Source organism: Cyprinodon variegatus, unplaced genomic scaffold, assembly GCF_000732505.1.
Source record: "Cyprinodon variegatus isolate N-32 unplaced genomic scaffold, C_variegatus-1.0 Scaffold261, whole genome shotgun sequence".
Lineage (NCBI taxonomy): Eukaryota > Metazoa > Chordata > Actinopteri > Cyprinodontiformes > Cyprinodontidae > Cyprinodon > Cyprinodon variegatus.
The window spans coordinates 33,534-59,032 of NW_015150714.1; the positions used below are offsets into that span (position 1 = coordinate 33,534).

The window sequence follows — 25,499 nt, forward strand, 5'->3', positions numbered from 1 at the left end:
CCCCCTCAATACACACCCTCTGTTCAGATTACCTGCAAATCTCCACCAGGTGAGGACATTACAGAGCTGAGATCTTCCCCGCATGCTGCGGTTAGATGTGAATTCCCATGTGTGCACGTTCTTCCCATTGCACCACTTCCAAAATGCCCACCAGCACACCCACTCAGTGAGTGTAAGCCAGCCATTGTGCCATGCAGTGAGTTGGAGAGCAAAAATGTTGAGTTGCTTCGGAGCCACTGCTGGGAGGTTACTGATTATATATAATCAGTACTATGTAATCAGATTACTAAAGTAATTATGTTTAACCAGATTACATATGAAAGATATGTAATTAGACTAATAATATCCTGCATTCCTGATTAGATCTGCTATAAATACAATTTTACAACTCACCTGAGCACAATTATGCATACCTGTAATTACAGGGATAGGTTGGTTAAATTAGAGCAAGTTTTTAATCTTTAATAAATCATCAAATAAGATTTTTTTTTCAATTAGAATGTGTCTCTAACAGTAAATTGTTTCTTTATTTTTTAAGTGTATGATTGAAAAACTTTTCCTATTGTAAGGTTTTATGATTTTATAAAATAGATATATATTTTTAATCTATCAACTGATTTAAATAATCTAATTTTAAAGAAACATTATTTATATTGCATATCAAATAATGACATTTTCAAAGTTATTTCACTTTAAAATAATAATTTAATGTTTAAACTGTATTATGCAGCCTGTTAATAAATTAAAAATTGAATAAATCACCTAATACTAATCTATTTACAAATACAAATATAGAATATATAACAAGGCTGAGATCGAAATAAACAATATCAGGGCAGAGTCAGATCAAAAAGTACAAAAAAATTAATTCTATTAAATATTTGACTTAAACTCTAATAACTGGGATTCATATTTTCAGCTTACAAATGACTTGTTTTTAATTTGTATTGATCACTAAAGAGTGTGTTTAATAAATTTCAATAATTCGAATATTAACATGATCTGTACAAACATGAGATGGATTTTCCTGGCTGCATAACATCTGGACATTAACACACACAAGCAAAGGTAATAATGTTTGCTGGTGCTGATTCTTGTGTAAAACTTTCCATGAACACTTACTGTGGGAAAAAATGTGGTAAATAGAAGTGTCTAACTTCATAGACACCAATTAGCAGCTTAAAACAAATTGGTCTCCCATCTCTTCACCTTCCCAACACGCTCTCTGTCTGTGTTAAACAAAAAATGCTACAAACATATCCAAACCTCTGCTAATCTTCAATAAACTTGAAGCATCTTCACACTTTTACTATTTCAGCCTTAAAAAAAAAAAAAAAGAGCATGATCTGGGTCATTTGACAGTGAAGCAGGTACGTTATCTGACATGTTTATTTTAAAACTGGAGGTCAGAATGAGCCAGCCACTGACTGGTACGCAGGGGAAGCACTGTATATTTAGTGTAAATTAGGGATGTAAGTTATTGATTAATGAAATAATCTCAAGTTGATTGACCTTATCCATTGACTAATAATTAATTGATAAGCAGCTATTTTGCTATAAACCTGAGTTTTCTATCTTATCAAGAGCATCTTTCCATAACAAAAGCTCTAAATTGGAAAAAAAAATAGCATATCATTATATTTGAACAATTTCATTTATCGTGCCATCTGTTGTAAATACTGACTGAATAAACTAAACACATTAATACACTTATATATACGGAATAAAAAAACTAATTGAAAAAAAATGAAAGACTTATGATTTCCAATCCACATGAACTTAATATTATCAATAATATACAGGAAATGTCAATCTGACATGCTGTCAGACTATTAGCCACATAGTTTGAATGAGGTGGACGCTGATTCTTTGAGTGTAATCGAGCTATCGACAGTTCTTCTTGCTCTCAGAGGTTAAAGCTTGGATGTATAAAAGTGAATTAACTCACAGAAGCGTTTTTTCATGCTTATTGCAGGCAATTCTTTAACTATCATGTTACAAATGTGTCATGTATTACCCTCCATTTTTATTTTATTCTAACATTGTCACCTTTCAACCACAGCAGAGAAGCTGATGCTGCTCCGCCATGCAGCACTGCCTAACAGGTGCTATTTAGGTGACAATTTAAGGAGGTCGTCCAGTTTTTAGATTTACAAACAGAATCACATAAAGAACATTCTGCACCCTTGTTGCCATTAAACAGTATAAACAATCCCAGACCACACTCTCAATCGATCGTTCATACTGCAGCTCTTGATGCCCAATTGTTCGCTAAAATCTGATGCCTAGCTGCCTATGCCTGGCTAGTCTAAACTATCCCCGGCCCCAAAGCGAACCGCATGCGCCGATGGACACGATGTGAACATACGCAATGCCTCTACTCTGGTGTAGGTACCGGATCTGCTCGGGCCCTGCACATGCCATGGAAGTTACACTATATGATACCACAATGACGTAAGACATTGTGTTGCTCAGACACCAATAGTATCGTAACGTAGCATCCGTGTGACGAGTCAGGAGCATCTGTTAGCCTCTTTTACTTCAGTTAACAACCTGTATTAAGCTATTATAATTTTATCTGCAACAACTGTTTATTTCTACAAGTAGAATGACATTTTTTTTCTTTGTCTAAAATCTCCAGAAGGTGATTTTTTTTTTTTTAAAGATGCTCCATTTGGCCCCCCTCTGTCCTCAGATCTTAATAAAAAGAAGTACTGAGAATTTTAGTGTCCCCTTCCTAAATGGCAGGGCTCAGTCGGTCTTAGAACGCAGTCCTTGCCTTCAAAACGTAGAATGATTGTTTTCTACTTTAGGCTACCTTAGGTCGCCAAAGAAACGTAAAACAATAGCAAACTCCAGAAGAGATTTGATTCTTAAGAAATAGGTGCAACACAGTTTGTCTGGGTGCTCTTGCGATGTCATCAGTAGGGAAAGGGCATCAAGCAGATCTGGCCACCTACATCGGCATTACTTTTCGATATCGGCCCCCTCTAGTGGATGGCAGTACCTTTCAACACTGAAAGAAATTCCTTTTAAGGGACGTTATCGATTAATTGCACGGAACAAATTTTAATCTAACAAAACCATTAATTGACTATGTTAAGTTGATTGTTTATTTACATCCCTAGTTTAAATATTTCAATTGAATTCTAAAAGATACATTTAATAAAACTGTGTTCAAGTAATATTGATGTTGACAGATTTTCAAAGCCGATGGAATTATTATTTATATTATCAATCAAAAACATTGATAAGCCGGGGACTAGTTCAAACCTACAAAAGAAAACGCTTCTCCTGCAGTAATAAACAAATATACGATCTGGCGGGTAATGAATTTAGAACAGAAGTCAGATGAGAAATAAAACACAACAACCACCTAAAAAATGAACCTTTCAAGTATATTTCATTTGAATCATTTTGATTAGATGAGCTACAAGTGCTCAAAACAGACAAACAAAATGTACTTTCTGTATTATATGATATATATATATATATATATATATATATATATATATATATCTTAATGTGTGTGTGTGTGTGATACAAATGGTGTTGTAGCATTATTCTGAGAAATGTAGTTTCCAGAATTAATGAAGGATAAAGAAATTCCACTTCTCAGTAATAAAACAAACCCTCATAATTATGCAACTCACCATATTTCTTTAAATTACATTATTAAATACTTTTTCCACCTTTAACTCTAGTGGCACCATAGTGTGAAACATTTGCACAGGTGCAGTGACAGCCTTTCTGCCTAGAGGGCACTATAGAGCACAGTTCCTGCAACGATTAAGCACGTGTGATAGAGAGAAAAGGGAGGCGGGGGTGTTTGGGGTGGACAGTTTTATGGCAGTTCTGCCATTCAGACCAATATAGGGTGGTCTACTTTCACTCCCAGACATCACACATCTATTCTGCCTTTCTCATTACTGAGTGAATGATGCTTCAGTAGTTTCTGGACAAGAAACAGCAGTTTGCAATAAGAAAACACTAAATAAATACTGACGAGGAATAACATTATGGCTACCTGATTATGCTGCCCTCCTGACCCATTGAGAAATTGACTCCACTAGATCCCTTAAGGTGTGCTGTAGAATCTGGCACCTAGATGTTAGCCGCAAATCTTTTAATCCTTTAGGATAGGAAGTAAAACCTCCAAGGATTTGTTTATTTGAGCTTGTTTTTCCAAATCATCCCACATATGTTTGACTGGGTTAGGACCTGTAGAATCTGAAGTCCTAAAATAACATTCCTGATGTTTCTTTTATTTTATTTATTGCAGCAGGATGCATTATCCCGGTGTAAGAGACCAGGGCAATCAGGAATGGCCTTGGCACCCTAACTGGCCTGCAGCTATGCATTCCCACTACAAACTAACTTGAGTTTTAAGAGTTTATCTTTCAGACAAGTGAAGAGGCACATAATCTAAATCACCTGAATCAAACTGTGAGGTTTCTAGTTAGTTTGATCTGCTCACAGCTCACACTGCCAAATGTACCAATACTGGTTAAACAGGAGCACTAAGGGGTGTAAATCACTCCCATCATGGCGTTTCGATTTAGTATCAATTTCCCGACCCAACGATTCGATTATTTTCGATACTAAAGAATACACCACAATACGATTTGATTAATTGGTTACATTTTTTTTTTTTACCTTGCAGGCTAGAGAATGTTTCAAATTGGAAATAAATCAATGAAAACTGTAATATCATTATGCATTTTATTTGAGAAACAACAGCAAATAACAAAAGTAGCAAAGTTGTACTCCACCTAGGCCAATGAAAACCTCATTCACACCACATGGGGTGTGCAAGTCATCTTCGAAAATAGGTTAGTGGCTAAAGGAAGCGAGGCAGGAGGGCAAAATAGGTTTAGCGCCACCGCAGCATCGGGAGTCAGAATTACATCTGGGAGCAAATGGATAAAAATAGATCAGAGGAAAAAAACAACAACAAATTAATCGATACTCTTGCGGACGTGTCGATGCATCAGATTGTCGCTGTTGGATCGATGCGTCGATACAAAATGATTATTATATACACCTCTAGTAGCACTGTGCTTAACTGGCCAGGGAATCACCTGACCTGAACTAAACCGGTAATTCACTGGAAGAAAAGACACCACAGATATTTATGCTGGTGAGATGAGCTATTAATTCAGGCTGGGCCTTAGCTCAGCTGCAGGCCCATTGCCTAATACAGAGCCCCAGGTTAATATATACTCTAAATACTATACCATACTTTTACATTTTCAGAAAGCCCATATTTACATAGTAAAAATATATTTTGATTTGCCCTTTAACCTCTTGCTAATTTGAAATACCCCCCACACACAACACAAGCATTTTTAAGTAAATGTAATAAAGGTGTTATAATCAATGTGATGTATAATTAATGCTACCTTAATTAATGTGGTTCCAATTGAGTCAATCCCATGTTGCTGATATGCTGACCATCAGCTTTCGTTTTGTTATGCATTGGTTCCTGTTTAGTCATACAAACCACTCTAAGCAAACCAGAGTCAATGTTGTCAATCAAGTTCGTTCAGTTGGTTTTCACTGGAAACTAAAACGCTCCAGGCTAAGTTCAAACTTTTTACATGTGCGTACTTAACATTTGGCACGAAAACTTATAATCAGCACAATGTTCAACACTTTCGCTTATGCATTTCAAAAAACAAAAGGTTTATTCAAAGTTGGGTAGCTGCTGTCCTTGGCACCATTTAGTTGCTATGGTAATTGCCTGGGGATCCCGGAAGTACGTTAACATACCGTACAGACAAGCACTATCTTTTAGCTGGAATTTGTTTAATATTTTGGATAGAAAAAAAAAAATCTGCTTCATACCAACTCTTATATTCCTTACACAATATGGTAAAACAATCATTTAAATTAAAATAATTATTACGGTCTGATCATTTGTTAAATTCTTACATGACATTTAGCATACAGATGTTGCAGTAAAATGTATTCAATACATTTTACTGCATATATGTTGAATTTAAAGAAAAGGCTACAAATATACCTTTTATACTGCATTTGCTCTCCAAATTAACTTTTCTTTTACAGAAACCCTAAAAAAAAAAAAAAAAGATTTAATTTCAATTCTACATGTGTGTGCACATGTGTTTTATCAGAGTTTTAACCATTTTTATTTTAAAGTCAATGTATATTCTCTCCATTTCAACCACGTTTGAAATACATTTTACAATTAAAGTTTTTCTTATTCTTGTATCCTTTAAATTGTTTAGTTTTGTCTCTGGGGTATTCCTCATTTCTTACTACTTTCTCAGCTTTATGTTTCAATATTTCTACCAGTTTCTTATTTCAGTCACGTGGCAAATAATATATTCTTTTGGTGTGAATGTGGTCTACTTGTTGCATGAACTTATGTAGAGCACTTTGTCATAACTGATTGTATAAACTGTACTCCACGAACATAATCTAATTCAGTGATTATTACCGTCACAATAATTAGCTAATAATGTAGTTATAAGCTTAAACTAAGCACGGCTCATCCTGGCATCATAAAACAACTCTCTGGAGTGAAAGAAAGATGAGTGCTGCCATCTTTGGGAAGTAGATCTTTTGAAAGATGCACTAAAAAAATTAAAATGAGTTGCAACAATCCCTTCAAAGTCTGCAGTGTGGCTGTCTGATCAGCACCTAATAAAAACCTGAGTGCGATATAAAACTTTTGTTTGTGTTGTGAGCATTTTTACTCATCTGCAGCATAAATGTCTTTAAAAACCCGTTAGGTCTTTGTAAGTTTAAAAATACTCAAGAAATTGTGTATATTTTTTTCCATCTAGTACACTTGCATACCGTTTTTTTTTTTTTTAATATTTAGGTTTTAATCTTCATTTTCACATATTTCAGGTTTCTAACCGTTGTTTTAATTCATCCTGATGGTGGAAAATAGCACCTCGCCTCTAAAGCAGATAATGTAAATCTATCTGACTGGGATTTACAGAAAATGTACTCCAATATCACTTTCTTCAAAAAAATAAAATAAAATGCATGCTGTACATTCACAAATAGCTTTTATTTCAATAGTTTTATACATTATAACCATTTCAAACACATTTTTTTATATTATAATAAAATGACTCTTCTTGTCATTTACATAAAATCAAAAATTTGTATATTAAGACTGCAAAATAGTACTCATGTAATTTTGTTTATAGCTTTGTACACGTACAAGTGACGAGGCATCCATTTCCTTTTAAGAATGCGCATTTTGAATGGGAGGAGTAGAAAGGGCAGCCATAAGCAGAGAGAATACAGGAGCTCTAGCAAGACAGCAGGCTAGCATGTAACACCACCATGTAACCAAAACTGACCTGGGTTAAAATCTAGAACCGTTTGTACCCTTTGACAGATCTGATGCACTGCGAGGCTGTGTTTGTTTTGAAAACAACAACAAAAAAAAAGCCTCAGAAAGGTGCATTTCAAAAGCATTTTAACCCAAGTCTTTTTTGCAAGCAAGGCTTTAAATAGTGTTGTCCCAAGTTCAAACTTGGAGCGCCACATCTAGCAGTTTACTGGAAATGTAACCCCAGAAAAAAAAAAAACATTGAGGAAAAGGTATAGAACAAAGAGGAAAAAAAACAAGATCATTCAATGAGATTGAAACCTTATACTGACACAGAAGGAACTGAGGCTTGCTTAACAAATATCAGCTCATCCCCACCATGATCTTGAGAACACATACAATCATTAAAAAGCTAAATCATGCTATATCAACTCGAGAAAATGCCTTTATCCTCTTTATCTTTAATGTCAAGAAAGACATATTGGCAACTATCAGGCTTCCAGAGGATATGCCTCATCTCTTGTTAGACAAACAGGAGATGTAAAAAATGTCCACTAAGGAAAAAAACCCAAACACATGGTTGTGTGTCAGTAACTGAAAGAAACAGAGAACCTACTTAATTACTCTGACATTCTGCTGAAGAATTTAAATGGTGACCAGCCATTAAAGCAATAAGTAGTCATGAGTACCCTCTTTGGTTTGGGACACACTTCACAAAATGATCTTTTGAAGGATTGACTTGCCAAAAAGTGAAAACTACTCCAGTAGGTGTCCATTTTACTTGAAATGCTCTCTTATTGATTATTACAGTGGAGGCGATTGGAAGGTCTCTGCCAGAAATAAAGGTGTTCTTCTGTAACAGAGGCATTTCTTATTAATTAAAAGTAAAGTCCTCAAAAAAGATTGCGCGTTACATTTCCTTTTGACTTTTAGCCCATCGTTTCTCCTTTTACAGCAGGTTAATAAAATACAGCCCCACGAGCCACCATAGAAAAGATTAATACAGAATATTCAACAATACAAAATAAGTTTGCCACTGCGAATTCTGATGACACTACAGCAGCCCTTCAGTGCTTTACATCCTCTGCAGCGGTATGAAAACGTGAGCGGAGGTTGCGCTCTACACTGTCACGGTGAAGCTGTGGCCTTACAGTACAAGAGAGAATCAACAGACTCGGCAGCTGTTGATGAAATAAACGAAGGGAAGCTACAAATATTTTACCCAAGAGCAAGACAAAAAAAAATTTAAAAAAAGAAAAAGTGCCAGCATGTGTGGTGGATTGTGTACATGAATGCATATGCAGAGAGAGACACTAGAAGTGTGTCAGGAGTAAGGAAGGGTATTTTTTTTTTTTTTTGGGTGGTGGTGGGTGAGGGGCCAAATCACTCAGTGGTGCGAGTAGGAGTACTAGGCTGGTGAAGGTTCATGGTTTTGCACAACCAGCCGGCAAAGTCCACTTCCTCCACTTCCGATCGCTTGATAAATGTGTGATTCTGAAAACAAAAAGAGAAACTTCTGTTTGCAACATTTACTGTCAACACAGAGGAAGGAATAACCCAGAGATGAACAAAGGTAGCATACACACCATCAGCATCTTCAGGTCTGCCCTTTCTGCTGGGTTTTTAATCAGGCTGCAAACACAGAAAGACAAAAAATCCTAACATTTATACATTTCCAGATTTCATACATACATACGGTGCTTTGAAAATCTCTTTATATTCAGTGAAAACCTATCGCTGCAAATCACATTAAACATTAGGGTGTGTGATTAGACATCCTTGGAATTAGACCAAACATACAACCAGAGTCACCATCAAGTGATTAAACTCACTGCTTATTTCTATGCACTGCAAAAAATTGTTTTTTTTTAAATAAGTGCATATTTTCTTAAATTGTGCTGGTAAATGAGACTCTTTGCCAATGGAATAAGACAATTTACATTTAAAATAAGAAAAAAAATCAAAAGTCTTTTATTTCAAGTGGTTAATATGCATTTAATCATCTTACTTTTTATTTTATTTGCATATCTTTTTATGTACAGACCTGAATTAAGGGAAAATACACGTATTTTAAGATATCTTATTCATTTCTAAATAGTATTTCAGCTTCTCAAAAAGTCATTTGACAAGCTGTGTCTGGAACAGTTATGCAACCTTTTGTCACGTAAAACTCAAAAAGGTTTCTGGGTTGAGTGGGACAAAATATGAGGAACTTTAAATGAATAAATACTTTTAAAAATTCCAATATCCGATAACCTGCAACATATTAACTGGTTGCAAAATTTGAGCTCGACTGAAATGAACTCAGATTTTCCAGCTGTATACTATCGACAAAGCAAACAGGGCTGCTTGTTTCTTGGTCTCACCATTTTGTCACAAAGTCCTGGAAGTCACTGGTGAAGACACCATGTGGGAGTTTAGGAGGGGGCTGTGGAGATAGCAAGTAAAAAAAAAAAAAAAGAAATGTCAGAAGAATTAAAACAAAACATTTTTTAAATATGATCAGATATGTTTTAAACCTCATTCACGATGTAGTCCAAAAGTTCAAAGATAGCCATGGCAGGTCTACTGTCCATCCCATGTCCTGTGAAGGGTTGCAAATGGTAAAATAAAAAAAAATAAAAAATTACATTTTGAAAACCAAAAAATCATTTTGATAACACACATTTGTATGGAATCTTATTGATAATAAATAAAAACAGTCGTACCGCTCACAGGCCTGCCCGGTGGTCTGGGTCTAGCCATGTTGGTGTGAGGTTCTCCCTCTGCCCCGTCCATGATGGCACGTCCAAAAATGGCCTCCAGCTCCCTGGCGTCTGGTGGGGGGATGGGGTAGCGGCCGATCGCCAGCTCCACCAGGGACAGGCCCATGCTCCACACGTCAGACTGAACTGAATAGTGGGTGCCCTGCAGTCTCTCCGGCTGTTGAGAAACAACGACGTCAGAGAGACAAGGTAGAGCCAAGACACCGGGGGAATGCGAGAGTGTTGGGCAAGGGGCTGAGGAGAGACAGGAAGCAGAGGAGAGGAGTGGGGAGGGAAGTGGCTGAAGGGATGGAGTGACAAGAAGGGGTGGGGTGTGGAAAAGAAGACAAAGAGTGAAAGGGTTTGGCAGGAGGGGGAAAGCTTTACAATATTTGAGTTGGAAGAGTATCCAAGCCCAGGTGAGGGTTGAACATAAGTGAAAAACAACAAACTGCACATCAATGATGCTCTATAGAAAAATGATGTGACTGGAAACACAAGTACACCATAGTGCTTCCTCTCAGGTATCTCAGATTGCGTGGGGAGACGGACAAGAAAGTGCAGGCACACATTCACTGCCAAAGAGCTCTTTCCTGGGCACAGCCCTCTCCTCTTGGCAAGAGGGATTAAGAGGGAGTGAGGGGAAGAGAGGGCGGGCCTGAGAGGAATGGAGAGGGAAAGTGGGGATAGGGCCAGAGGAAAAAGGGGTGGGGGCGCAGGCGTGCAAAGCTGACTCACCGACATGTAGGAGCGTGTTCCAACAAAGGAGTTGGCCATGGAATCTATGAGCTGGCCGCTCACGCCAAAGTCACACAGCTTGATCTCCCCACGGGAGTTGACCAGGATGTTGGAGGGTTTCACATCTACAGCAGAAGGAACAAGACGAACAAACACAAATGCTTTAGATCTTGAGGATCCCACCCACACCTTATTCTAACATTCCTCACATTCCCATGTGCCATGAGAGGCATATGAGTTACATCAATAGAGATTAGAGCACTGTTTTCACAACCCATCTCTTCACAAATGTTGTCTGTAGTTTAAAGTACAAATAGTTTTTGTGAAAAGTATTTATCTGTCTCTACTGAGGTTTGGTGTGATAGAGCAGTGAAGTGGCATTAAGTTTAATTTTTAAATTATATTAAAAAAAAAAGTTTGGTTTCCATTTCTAATGTGCCTAATTTACTCTGGCAGTCTTATTTTAGGTTACCAATCTATGCAACTGCAGCTTTTTTGTAAAAGTGGTGTAAGAGAACATTAGTGATCAAAACACTTCATCCAGACGGAAGATTCAGGAGATATTTAAAGGAGAATGGGTTTCTAAGACCGTTACATGAGTTTAAAACTTGACCTGAAAACACTTCAGTCCAATATCTAAATGCAACACCTCTGGCAAGGAGAGCATAAACTAGAGAAGCAGCAGTGCTCAGGTGAAGGAATGAGGATAAGATCTAAACATGGGGAAGTCATGGAAGCAGACCTGATGGAGGCTACAAAGGACCTGAGAGAAGAGGGTGGGTGGTCACCTTCTAGATACAAGACACCAAACATAAGCTTGGGGAAAAAAAGGAAATGTATTACTTTCAAAGAGTTTCTGCATCATTATGATGCAGAGCAAGTCCAAACTGTTTAAAGAAATGAAAACTGTGTAAATCTGATCTTTAACATTTTCAGCAGGAGGAGCAATGAACAGGTTACCTAAAAAGTTTGGACTCATTTTAAGGATAAAATAACATCTGTATACTTTTCCTTCCAGTTTACATCCTTGTAAAAGTACAAATCATATCAACACCCCAAAAAAAAAAAAATTACTTTTAAAGGAGTTTGGCCAGTTGAGTTGCCAGTGGCTTCCGACACACCGCAGCTCCTGAAAATATCCTGTTTACAAAGTATTCCTGTCCTTCACATTTCCAGTTTTACACAGAAATATACCCTGCAGAAATAACTATGTAGAGCTGAGCTGCCCTGCTGTCTACCTTTTAGAACAGGGTATGGGACATGTGAGCAGTGAGTGAGAAAAAGGTGGCATGAAAGAGCAGGAGAGCGATGGAGGGAGACAGGCAGGGAGGGTCAACAGGGCGCGGCTGCTCTCTAATCACATCCGAGAGGCTGTAATTACCGCCTGAGCTCACAGACAACTCCATCCTGGAGTACCACCGACCCTGAAGACGGGACGACTTCGCTGCAGTCTTGATGTGCCTCTAACCACTCCTCTGACAGAAACTTCCAACAGGACAACCTAGATTTTGCACTGCTGCATATTATTTTCCTGGTTCTTGATTTAAGATAAAAGTCATCAGAAACCACCCTCTTCAGGATTACACCTCAGATTTCGGTGTGAATTATAAATACCTTATAATATCTATCAACAATAATGCGATGAGTAACCACTATTCCTCTACATTACAAGCATTCATTTTATAGTGAAAGTCTGGGCATTAGATTTTTTAACAAAATCCATCTTAAACCATTAAGAAAAAAATCTACAATAGCTGAATGTTTTAACTTTTATGAGTAAATAGGATGAGGTTCAAACAGAGTCCAAACTATGAGGCAGATATGCTACCATTACCCACTTAAAGGCAGTTATACGTGTATATCACCGATTTAATGAGCTGCAAACTACCAGAAGTGCTAACTTTATAACTCATATAACTCTTACAGCATTCTATAAGTCAAAAATCATATTAGAATACAAGAACTTGGAAAAAAAACCCATCCACAATCACATGTCCCATCAAATTACTTGTTAAATTAACGCAGCATGAGGGGATGGATGCATACGGAGGGTTAAACAACCAAACATTGAGGCCTGGATTACCAGAGAATACGTAAGGAATGCATAAGCACATTTTCCACAAATGTAAACATGCTGGAAGAAGGCTGGAGCCAGACAAGCTGGTGCATAACTTCAAAAACTTGGATCAACAAATGTTCACCAAGGAGCAGGCGAGAGATCAGGAGCTGTGGTCATTGAACCAAATATCTTCTGCATTTTTGCTTATTCTTTACTCATATGCATTCATAGACAACTGTATACCATTAACTGGCTGAACATTTGTCCGCTAACTTCCCTTTGTAATAAAAAGTATGCTTCGGTGAAACAGCTGCAATAACTGCCTAGATTGGAAAAAACTTCAAAACATTAATAAAAGTATAGGCTGGAAAGCAGAATATAAGTAATGAAGGATGTTTGGAGACCATTCCACATTCTAGCACATTTGTTGGTCACTGATAGTAATTTTTCCAAGCAAAGCAAACTGTATATGTTATTGTGAACAAACAATCTGGTTGTAACAAATTCAGTAATCAGCAACAAACCAGAGTAATCTAATTTCCATCATTCTGCAGTCAAAATGTTGCAGATATCATTTTAATAGGGTGTCTATTTACCTCTATGCATGATCTGGTGCTTCTCTCGCAGATAGGCTAATCCTCTTAACACCTGTAAACGAGACAAAAATCACTGTAAAAAGAATAAATAAGCGCTACTGTTATAGGGCTGGATAAGTAACAAATATATTGTTCATCTCAGAGTTTTTCTCCCCCCAAAAAAGGGAAATTATCATCAATAACCAACTTTTATTTTATTTATGATAGCTTGAGATACTCAGCTCTTCAAGTAAATCCTGTTTTATAGTCAACCAAGTTGCTACTTTAAAAAGAAAAAACAAAAAAAAAAAACAGTAAAGAGAGAAAAAAAAAAAGAAAGAGCTGACGGGTTTTAATTGACGTGTGCTTGGTACACAGTGTGCTGTGGTAGATGGCTGTTTCATACTGAAACCCTCTTGAACAGCAACAACAAAAAAAACCTGCAAAAGGTGCAAAATGGCAAAGAGAGGAAATGATTTGCACCCGGTTGAGACGGCACCTGCTTTCAGTAGACAAATTAGCAGGAAAGTAAGGAGAATAAGAAATAAAAGTGTGTAGTTTGGATTTGAAGACAAATCAAGCATAAAGACCAACACACCATCAGAACCGTAAACTCTGATGCTCTGGGAACAGCTAATATAAAAGCCAATGCGACCTATAAAACATTTGACCTCATTTCAAATACATCTACAGGATCTTCAGCAGCTGAATTAAAATGTAAACCAAGTAGTTTAGTTGAAAAATAAACTTAAATTTGAATTATTTTGATGGAGTTTAAGGGTACTACTTTTTTTATTGGAATCTATTTTGTGATTATTAATGTCCAACATTTAATCAGCTCTTACGTTTAAAAAAACAAAACAAACAAAAATCTTACTTAATATACAAGTGCAACAAATACGTGGTCCCCCAGATGAAATCACTGTTTAACTAACAGACATTGAAAAAAAATCTTCGGATGATTATTTCAGTAATCATGCAGCCTTTGCAATACTAACATTCAGACCATAAAATAGTTTAAGCAGTAGATTAAGAGGTTGTTTGTCTGCTTACAATTAATATTATTTATAGTTCGGTGTGTTTTTCTCTAAAATCATCTAAAAAAAAAAAAGACTTCTCCAAATTAAAATCTATGCCGTCTTCAAGCTCTCTGGAATTCTAGTTCTGAGCTCTGCAAAGAACAGTCGACAAGTTTTGACTACATAGATATTTACTAAAAGAGGAACTGATAAAAGATTGTGGCAGAGATGCAACTTATTTAATTCTCACCAGTATTTTTAATCATAAAAAAGAAAGCTGGTAGAGCTGTAGTTAGCCCAAATGAGCTACATGACACAATAAAACAGTAGCCTTTGCTCAAGATCAATTTCATTTAAAAGGGCAAAAATAACACCTAACGTTAGCTGTTATTTTTAAGCATGTCCATTAGCTTTTGTTGGACACTTCCAATTTAGAGAAAAAGACCATCCATTTTAAATGCTGCAACACAAAACTATCAATGAGGGCTCCATGAAAAGGTTAGAGGTAGAACAGATATAGCATCTTTAAGAAGGGCTATGGAAAAATGAATAAATGAAACAATTGGTTTATTTATCAACCAGTTCAGTTGTAAACTACTGGCATATGGGATATCTGCCAGAATTCAAAGATTTTGCATCCCAATAAAAAAAAAAAAAAAAAAAAAAAAAAAAAAGACTTATAAACTACACCTGTTTATAAACAAATTATAAAGATTTTCAATTTGTTGCTAGAGTCAAATAGTAGATCATGTTTAGTTTGGGCAAACTGTTGCCAAAATAACTATAAAAGTAAAAAAAAAAGTGCATAAAAGGTTATAAAACATATACTTTATGGAATACGTACAGCTATGCTAACTTTTCCCAGGATTTCTTCAGGGATTCTTCTGGCTTCCTTCAGAACCTGGTCAAGTGAGCCACCATCCTGTTGAGACAAAATATATACATTTAAACTAGTGGAAATAAATTATAGTTTTACTACCAAAGATAAAAACACTGCCTTTATTTCCCATGAAACAGATAACTGAGCTGATTTAACAGAGGGCAAGTCTGAAAGAGCAGTCTAAGGCCTTTTCTGAATATTATGGGACAAGTGGAATAGTTCACACCTGGTAACATGTTCAGAGTACACGTCAACCTCAACACAGATCGAATCTGCTATGATCAGCTTTCCAGAGGATATTAAAAGGATGAAATGAGTGTAGGCCTGTTACTATAACAAATTTTGCTGGACGACATGTTGTCCAAGAATTTGGTTTGAATCCCAAGTTCTCCCTCATTGATTTTTTTCTTCCTCAGACTCGCTGCTCCTCATTAACAAAGTTCTCATTCTACACTTGCTACGCTAAGGAAATGACAAGGAAAGGGGTGAGTGGAAACAAACGTGCTGGAGTGAAAACCTTCTGTCATCCAGACTCTTTAATAGAAAGAGTGCGAGGTATAAGGAAAATCAGCAGGCGTGTAAACGGAATTTATAGAGCTCATTTAAATTCACCTTGCGATTTATCGTTTATTATGACAGGCTTTAACAAGTGTTAAGCTTTTCATCAGTTTGTAACCAGTGGCGTTTCATTGTCTCAGCAGACAAGTAATGTTTTTCTCAATATTAGTAATTTTCTTATGTTTCTATAAGTCAGAGCTTGACCCAAAAAAGTGGACATAATGTCCCTAAATCTACAGAGTGGATCCAAATTTAAAAAATAGATGATGTAGGTAGAAATGTGTTTAGCTCATCCGCACGTTTCTATCAAAGCATCAAGAAATGTTAAAAACTATAATGGCTTAATGCGCAAGAGTTCAAAATTCTGTCTCATTTGCAAAAATACAATTAAACATATTTAAAACACAGTAAAACTTTTTTTTTTTGCATGTCTAATGGTTCATGTCACACTACACCTGTGACGTGGAATTCTGCGCTCCATTCATGTGAACACATCGTTATTGTTTGAATATATAAAATGGAAATGGATATACATCACTGACTTCTGACTCAAAGCTATACTGCTCTGAACTCAGGTTTGACCTCATTACCAAGTCTTAGTACAAACATCCAAGTCGGATCAAAGCATTAAAAGCATTAACAGAAAAAAAAGATAAAAAATAAATAAGCAGATGTATGGAATTTTTTGCGAAAAAGCCAGAAAAAAACAACCAGTAAGAGTCTCTCACCATGTGCTCCATACAGATACTGATCTCTCCATCACTGTAAAAAGCTCCATAGAAGCCCACGATGTAGGGAGAGTTGCACTCGTGCAGCACTTGCAGCTCTCGGATGATCTGGTTCCTGATGGCAGGTTTGATCTCCAGGTGTATTAACTGAGAAAAAAGGTAAAAACATCTGGTCCTGTAAAACTGGAGTTATAGCTTTCACTGAGGGCATGTAAACCTAAACAGTACATCACAGTAGAGAAAGTTAGTTTTCATATTTCAGCAATTGCCCAGTTAAAAAAAAGAGAAAGTTGTTGCCAAATTGTTTTACCCTTTTGCTCAGAAATCCTACTGACATGTTAAAACGGTCTACAAGCTGGAGCATGCTTGAGCGTCTGTATGGAGGGTTTCTGCAGGTTCAAATACAAGCTGTTTATAATAATCATCTTAAAATGAAGCAACTGGATTAGAATGAGCTTTTATAATGATAATAATAATCGTTATTATACAAGTATCCGGGGGTACAGCAGAAGAAAATGGATGGATAGATTATAAAAGTAAAACAAATAAAAATAATAATAATAATTTTAGAAATTAATAGCTATAGCTAATTTAAACAGCAATATTCTATTAGGGGTTTGTTGAATAGTCTGGATGGTTAAAAAGGGTAATAGAAGAAGGAAAAAAAACAGAATAACACATTTAAAGGAAAACTAAATTAAATTTAAGTGTTAGCATGGAGTGTCTGGGCACATTATAGACTTGCTGACAAAATAAACTACTACAACTATATCAAATAAAAAAACAGTTTAAGTTTAAGCAGATTTTGCAAAAGAGACACACTCTGTAAGTAATCAAACAGAGATCTCTGGCAAAACCTCTAGGTCATTGACCCAAAACACTACGATTTTTTTATTTCTGTGGTGGATTGTTCACCTAAACAGGAAGTTTATTTCAAAAAGTTGTTAGGATTGCAAAAACTGCAGCTGATGGATTTCTGGTTTTACCGATTTATCGATCAATCCTGCTTCCTCAAAAGAAACTAATGTGTTTAAGATTTGTTGATAGAGGCACCTGTATTGAAACCTAGATTAACAGAATAATGCTTAAATAGATTATCCTAATTTAGGCCAACAGCATGAACTCCTAGATTTTGATTGGACTGAAATGTGCATGCTGTGAGCTGTTTCATGCGTAGTAGTGATGCATGGATGCACAAAAAAAAGCTCATCCTTTTGCGTTTGACCTGCTTTTGTTGCACTTATTTTTGCATTTGACCTTTTGATTTATTTATTTTTTCATATGCTACACATTTATATTGTTTTTCTTTGCCAATTAAGCCCAGTTCATTTTTCTCTGATCCACCTGCAACAGCGGTAAAATGGCTACGAACCAGCGCATAGAGGTGGATAATCCAGGTCCAGAAAGTAAAAAGGATGTAGAGATCAGTTCCAACCATTTGCATTTCTAGCTCCACAACACAGTCTAATCACCCAAGAAGCTAATCACCTGGTAAAGTGAACAGGATGAAGGGGGTTTTTCACTTTTTAGACCTGAATTATCCACGTCTGCCATAGCAGCAACACTCTGACCATCGATCAGTTCGATTTGACAGAGTTGCAGCTTGGGAATCCTTCTGAACTTTGTCCCCTCACCCCTGCTTTACATGCTGACTCTCTCTGTTTTTGGGGCAATAGTATCTGTGTTCACCTGCATGCATGTGTTAAAGGTGAGATGATGATAGTCTGAAGAATGTGGAAGTGTGCAAATAAGGGGGCAAATGCCTGCTTGAACAAGCCGAAACACACCTGTTTACCTTCAATAAACATGGTGCTGGTAAGAGGGATATGGACAGATCAAAGAGCAAAACAATAAAGCGCACTTACTAAGTGACGTCCTGACACGTTGCTCTCCATATTTTAGTTTCCTGATTTCTGTCTCATTGGTGACAGTATCAACGCTAGCCCTGCGTGATGGTGTCACCAGACGCACAGCGGCGGGAGTGATCAGAGACCAAGCAGTTACACCAAGCTTTTTTGCCAATGGGAAGGGAGCCAAATGTCAATTGTTAGCGTGTCCAAACATGTTTGAAAAATCGCATTGACACGATATTTTCAGTGGGAAACAGGATTTTCTGTTAAATTGTTGAAACAAAGACAGTGCGATCAAAATATGAGCTTACCATTTTAAATGAGATTTTTGTACTTCGTGTTCACCAGTTGCAAAATATGCATCTCACTGTTAGTGGTACAAGTGAAAGAGTTGCATTTTGGGGGAAAATGAGTTAATTTCTTAAGATTGCAATATTTCAAAGTTGTTTTTTTTATTCGAAGTCCAAAAACAATTCTTGGCAAGTATAAACTGAAACTATCTCGATTAAAAATAGTTTATGGGACAAAAACTATGGCTTAAAATCTTCTTAATGAATTGATAGATGAATAGATAAAATGGGAAAAGTGTATTTGACTAAACTTTCACTAAAATCGCTAAAATTAACACTGCTCAAATATCACATTTAATTTGAATATGTCTCTGGAAATAATATGTATGATGATAAAGGAGGCCATTTACAAATGTAATTAATCAGCAATGGACTGCCATCCCTTTTGCTGGTGTTATTGAGAGCAACAGTATTTCATTGTATTTTTCGGTAACCTTTCTGAAATCCTGAAAGCCATCTACCATTGAAAGGTGGTGAGCGTTCACATTTAGCTGCGGTAATTGGTTGAGCTGATCTTGCATTAGTGACATTAAATTAGCCAGGAGTCTTTATGGTGAAACCCATTACCTGGGCTTTACATGCTGTGCCTAATACAAGTCAGAAACGTGTGCCCAAGTCTGGCTTTTCTCAGCAAATGTATGAAAAAACCTCTTTGAAGTAAAAATGCTGAGACAACAACAACAAACAGCTTAAGGATTTCACCTTTCGAGCCATGACCAAACCCGAAGGTTTGTGCCGGACTTTGTTGACCACTCCACCGTTTCCAGCTCCCAACTCGCATATTGGGTCGAAATCTTCATCCTTCAGCTCGCCAACCTGAGCTTTCTGGGTAAGGAAGGCTTCCAGACGTTTTCTCTGTTGTTCATCCAGGTCCAGCTCACCCAGTTTCTTCTGTAAGGCCTCAAGGTTGGCTCTTTGAGAAGGATCCACAAGTTAAAAAGCAGGAACAACATTTGCATGAGGTACCTTTATAAATGGGGTTTCCCTTAACTAGTAACAGTGTGGAACTTGTAATTAAAAACTGGACCTCAGAAAACTGGCAAGTAATTCCACAATTTACTCAACTCTTTTGTTATTCTGACATATATTATTTTTGAGGGGGCAGTTTAATGTTAAGTATATATACAGAATGAAGATCTGTAGAAATTGGTCATGTATTAGAGTAATAAAGATTATTTCCCCATCATTGAGCTAATTTGGACTTAGCATAGCTTTACTTACTCAGATGCAGCATCGATGGTGTTTGAGGTGGCCTGACCCTCCCCAATGGGCGTAATGTTCAGAGGAACTGGTCTTCTTTTGGGAGCCATTTCAATATTAACTAAACTAAACGACGTCCTAAATATTAACCCTTTTGTGCGACGAGGCTAGGTGCTGCTAATCTAAACTTGCCCTTAAACAAAAACCTGTAAAAAAAAAAAGAGCAACAGGATCCGCTCCAAGTGGCTAACGACTTGGCTAGTTAACGTTAGCAGGGTTAATGAACTTTTGGGAACATGTCAATTAGCAGAATTAATAAACCGTGTCATACCGATAAGCGCTTCAAATGTCAGATGGTTTTCGAGCTATTCTAAAAAAATAAAAATATGTGACAGGCTGGTTTTATCCGGTTTCTTGTCCGTTATCTACCTGCTGCTATTAGCCATTAGCCAGCTAGCTGCGAACTAGCTAGCGCCGGGTGAGAATCGTGCTTTGAGTTTCTGAGCCGTTAAAACAGCAGTCCTCTCCTCTCTGAGGGTCAGCGCAGCCGCCACAGGGTGCAGAAATACCGGGACTCTTCTACGGTGTCCACCTCGGTGTTTAAACTCGAGGCGTGAAACGTACAGGTCTTCTGAGGGCTGGTGCCTCAATACAGGAAGCAGCAGCAGTGAGCTGCCTGCAGTTCCAGACCTCTGTGTGTATGTGACACCCACTGGGAGAGTCCTGCATAAATAGCGCGAAAAGCTGCCAGGAAACCTCAAAGGACACGCAAGAAAAAAAATGGATGTGATTGGACATACGGTATGTAGCTTTTGATAGCACTGACAATTTACTGTCTTAATTACATAAAAGCCAAGTTCAGTCGTTTCTGCAGCGATTTATGTAGCGAGTGTGTCGATCATCAACGATCCGAATGGAAATGACAGTTCCTTTACTGAACGATGAGCCGGACATTTTTTTTTTTTTAGAAATATTTCCATATTGGCTTTAACATTTGTATACGGGTGTCCTAAAATGCAGTAAAGATTACTTTTTGTCATAAACCTTTGATGATCTAATCAATTTCCGTAACAGGAAAATTTCAACTAAATACATAAAAACAGGAATTATCAAATCCCTTTTTTATTTTTACGTAACTTTCATAATAAATTTAACTTAACCTAACCCTATAAAAATCCCATATCAAATGTGCCCAGAATTGTTCGGATCAAGCAGGGAGTCGGAATTCCCATCACTTAGTTGGTACATTTAAGTCTCTTTAGTGCCACCTCCTGGAAATAACAGGGAAATGAGTGTTTATATTAAAATTGTATGTGGTTAAGATTTAAAATTGTAATGAAAAGATTTAAGTTTTTTTTTCATAAGCCTTAATAAAAATTTTATAGAAAGAAAACGTATGTGCCCTTCCACTTAAACTGATAAAATAGTGGAAAATGAATTCTGGTTTTTAGTCTTTTAACATCTACCTGTGTGGATAGAGATGTAGGAAACAGGCCTATTTCTGTGTATGTGGTTATTTTACGGTCACAGAGATCATCAAAACCAGATAGGTGGAAAAGCTTCACTCACAGCCACTTGTGGATATGAAAACTAATGTGAGACACATTCACATTCATACAAACAAAAAGAAGACCAGAGCCTTTTCTTAAGAACTGACTTTAATTAATTCAACACATCAATAACAGCTGTTATAATACGATCATTTCCAATTTTACAGTTTCATCCTCGACAGGCAACAAACGTGTCACCACATCTGTGCATTTGGTACAAAGGAAAATCCCCACTTTAACCGGTCCTTTCAGTTCTCAGTGGCATCAGGAGTCCAGTGGCGCTGCATTTCAACAGCTTCTTATTGTCTGTTTGCCTGTAAGAATCGAAGGCAATTCAAGGCTTGATAAAATATTTTATTGTCTAAATAGGAACATATAAAAAAAAACTAAACAAAAACAAAACATTTACATCAATTGTAAGCCTCTGCGCATATTACCTTACGATTTGTTTTTCAATAATGGATGCCACTACAAAAAGAACTGAGGCTCAGTTCCACAGTAGCAACCCACACCGCCTCATCTTTGACCATCAGCCCACGAGAAGTCAGAGACCACCTCACAATAAATGAAGGAAAAAAAAAAAAACTTCATCTTTATGTCTATAAATTGCAATTTCCAAGTGAAAGACCAGTATTAGAGTTCTCCATTTTGGTTCCAAGACCCCTCTATGGAGTATCCTGTTCTCTCTTACAGGCAAAGTGCCGTCGGTTTAGGGTGGATCGCCATCATTGTTCCCCTTTGTATCTATTCCATATGCATTTCAAGGTAGGGAGGGGAAACAAAAAAAATGGAAGACAAGATCTGAATGAATTACTCTTGAGCCATCTACTCAGACGATGCACCTGCAACATTCAGAATCCAAAACCACGGGTGATTACAGTGCACCTGAGCCAGGCTAAAGAAAACCAGAAGATCAACCTGTTAAAACTGCAACATGGAGAGCACACCCTGTGGACCTGGACTGAACCCAACTCTCTCACAGTGAAGCAGCACTGCAACTTTCATAGAGACCTGTCCTGGATTCCTAGAGTAATATATGAGAACTGGTTTAAGAGTCCCTGTTTATCATTTGCTACACAAGAGTCTTTCAGACTAAGAAAAAAAAAAAACCCAAAACATCTCAAAGTATTACATAAAAGCAGACCTCTAGCAACACGATTTTTTTTATACAAGAAATAAATCTGAAGCCTGAACATCTAGGCTGAGCATCTTTATCCGGGAGGCAGGCATCAAATATTTACACTAGTGCAGAGGCTGAGATACATTAGAGTCTTTAGAACGCAGCAAATATGGTCTCATTTTACTCCAGCTAATAGATACAACCTCACTTAGATAAGAGCCTGAAAAACAGGGTTGGAGAGGAAGGGAGCAGCTGTCGGATGCAAACAGGACCCTTTGTGACCAAGTAGGGAGGGGTGGGGTGAAGATTATTGCATCAGAAAAATGCATTAACGCAGAGTTTGATCTAGCTAGCACTCTTTATCCAGAGTAGAGCCACTGACCTTCAAGCTATCAGTTGCCCACAGCAAAATCCCTCCAAGTCCAGATGCCACTGAAAGTAACAGCACAAGCTGAAGCCAAGGGTTGCTCAACTAACCAGCAACTAAAAAAAAATACATATCAAATAAATAATTCCAAGCTGAAAAGTTATCAGCATTTAGCATCCGGATCTGTTAATTTGACTCAAAACACTCAGCAGGAAACAAACTAAAACACCTCAAACTGAGCTCTCGCCTTTCTGGCTTCCTAAAATGGACTTAAGGTAATGGGATTAAATCTCCACCACTTAACAAACCACCCGCCCCCTTAAAAAAAAAAAAAAAAAAAAAAAAAAAAAATACAAGACGCCCCCTTAAAAAAAAAAAAAAAAAAAAAAAAAAAATTAAATAAAAAAGGCACCAAACCTCCATAACCAGCTCCTGCCAACAACCGCTTCTGCTTTAGAACCATACCAGTACAGTCACATTGATGTATAACATGTTTGTGGGACTCCTAAATTTCCATTTGTTTTTTCTGAATATTTTTAACTCTCAACTCTCTGCTTCCCTCATCGCCACCACTGGCCTGGTAATACTCACACCGACTACCGTTCAAATGGGTTTTATTGTTGCTGTGAAGAGAAAATGGCTGGTTGGAACAAAAGGATAGAAAAGTGTTTATATATATAAAAAAAAAGGCCAGAAAAAAAAATGTCCAGTGTAAAATTGGATTTAGAAACTGTTGTCTGTCCACTTGTTTCAAACCAACTCCCTGGCCAGTCTGCAAAGCGTTTAATGACTGAGGTAGGTTCTCTTTAGGACCAAGTAAAAACTGAAAGCAGACGCCATGGTGACCATAAAGATGAATTTCTAAGAATGATAACTCAAATTTTAAATCATTGTTATAGATTCCCAAAATATTGTTGTCCTCTAAAAATTTCATGCCTTAAGTTTCTTTTTTTTTTTTTAACCCTTCATCAAAAAGCTACCAAGAAGCCGGTTATTTTGCAAGCTCCTAAACAATGTGACAAAACCCAGATGCAAAGAGTGAGTATCAGTCCATGGCTAAAAGAGCCGGTCATTTGGGGTTTATACAAAGGGATGGGGAGGAATCTGAGAAGGGGAAAAAGGCTGAGGTGGAGCAGGGGGGGATGCTCGATCCGGTCAGTGGTTCTAGTGGAGGCAGGACGGTACAGAGTCTCTCTGCAAGGTGGTGACTGTGCAAACAGAGCTGCTTCCACAGATGTGCAGATAAAGAGGACCCCTCTCACTCTAAGCTCAAGAGTCATGACAGAACATGTTTGAGTGTGTGTTTATTTTGTTTGAAATCAAACTAGAGCTGCTAAAATGCTCTGATGCTCGAGGACCAGACAGTTGTGGCATCTAGAGGGTGACTGTGTTCCTGTCCTCAAATTTTAAGCCCCGCCTCCTGCCTCTCTGCCTCAGCATGTCAGTCTGTGAGGAGGGACAGAGCTGCAGGGTCAGTATGCAGTGACCAGGTCCTTGTCGTAGTTGTATCGGCCCCTTTTCGGGGCTGGACTATCAGCGCTGTCCTCTGTGTCATCACTGTCCCCTCCAGCCTCGCCACCTTCCTCCTCAGAGGAGGAGTCCAGAGTCAGATCTACCACTACTCCTCCAGCTGCCGGCGCTGCTGCAGAACCTCCTGTGGCTCCAGGCATCCCCACAGAGCCGCTTCCAGACCTACCCGACTGACTGGTGCTGCTATGCGCAGGTGAATGTCCGTTTGCTTCAGGAATGCCTGAGAAAACCGGAAAAAAAATTAATTAATAGCAACAAAAAAAATGCATACAGTGTCTTCGAAAAGTATTATCTTCACTAAAAACTTTTTGAAATTTGCAAAAGGAAAAAAAAAAAAAAAAAGGGGGGGGGGGGATTTAATGTGATAGACTAGCACAAAGTAGAACATCATTGAAAAACTTTCATGATTTTCTAATGTGTTATTAGAAAAAAAACTAATAAAAGTGGTTCAACATTTTCATTTATTGCTCAGGGTGAATCTTTTGAAGAATCACCGCTTGCTGGAATTACAGCTGCAAGACTGTCAGGGTGTCTCCACAGCTGTTTGCATAAAGACTGAGGTATTTGCTTAATATCTTAAAATGCTTAAAGAAAGCACACATTAGGTGAATTTTCCTTTGAAATCAATTTTTAAGTCTTGCCAGGAAACAGATTTAGCATTGAAACTTTGAGCAGGCAAGTCTAGAACATGAATATGATCTTATTCTAGCTCTGGCTAATTTCAGGCTCATTATTCTGCAGGACAGTGAACCTCCAAATTCAGAATAGCCTTACAGCCTGTAAAAAGTTTAATTCATTGTACCCTTATAAATACCTTGCTCCATCTTCTCATTAACTCTGAATGACATAGTTAAAGCTTCCTCACATGCCTCTATGCCAGGGAAGCGTCCACCTTTGTATAATCCATAATTTCCCT

At 37.5% G+C, this 25,499-nt stretch overlaps 2 protein-coding genes across 2 annotated transcripts in view; both read right to left on the reverse strand.

Moving 5' to 3' along the window:
* Positions 1 to 8,669: 8,669 nt before the first annotated feature.
* map2k2 (mitogen-activated protein kinase kinase 2) lies at positions 8,670 to 20,823 on the reverse strand. Its single transcript, XM_015382660.1, has 11 exons — positions 20,038 to 20,823; positions 19,519 to 19,729; positions 16,617 to 16,763; positions 15,295 to 15,372; positions 13,453 to 13,504; positions 10,798 to 10,922; positions 10,024 to 10,237; positions 9,835 to 9,899; positions 9,682 to 9,743; positions 8,902 to 8,947; positions 8,670 to 8,809 (listed from the first exon to the last, which is right to left on the reverse strand). Exons 1-11 carry the CDS (start codon positions 20,124 to 20,126, stop codon positions 8,699 to 8,701), a joined length of 1,200 nt encoding a protein of 399 aa, XP_015238146.1. The 5' UTR covers positions 20,127 to 20,823; the 3' UTR covers positions 8,670 to 8,698.
* A 2,610-nt stretch (positions 20,824 to 23,433) lies between these two features.
* The window catches only part of pias4 (protein inhibitor of activated STAT 4), a 12,719-nt gene continuing 10,653 nt past the window's right edge, over positions 23,434 to 25,499 (reverse strand). The window contains exon 11 of the mRNA XM_015382661.1: positions 23,434 to 24,803. Within this exon, the coding sequence (XP_015238147.1) occupies positions 24,526 to 24,803 (278 nt within the window). The 3' untranslated portion in view covers positions 23,434 to 24,525. The remainder of the gene's footprint in view (positions 24,804 to 25,499) is intronic.

Excerpts from the sequence above, each read along its gene's own strand:
- map2k2 (XM_015382660.1), bottom strand. The coding sequence starts at position 20,126 with ATGGCTCCCAAAAGAAGACCAGTTCCTCTGAACATTACGCCCATTGGG. Across the intron at positions 8,948-9,681 it reads CAGGACTTTGTGACAAAATG|CCTGATTAAAAACCCAGCAG; the intron begins GTGAGACCAAGA and ends CTGTGTTTGCAG. Across the intron at positions 8,810-8,901 it reads CAGACCTGAAGATGCTGATG|AATCACACATTTATCAAGCG; the intron begins GTGTGTATGCTA and ends TTTTGTTTTCAG.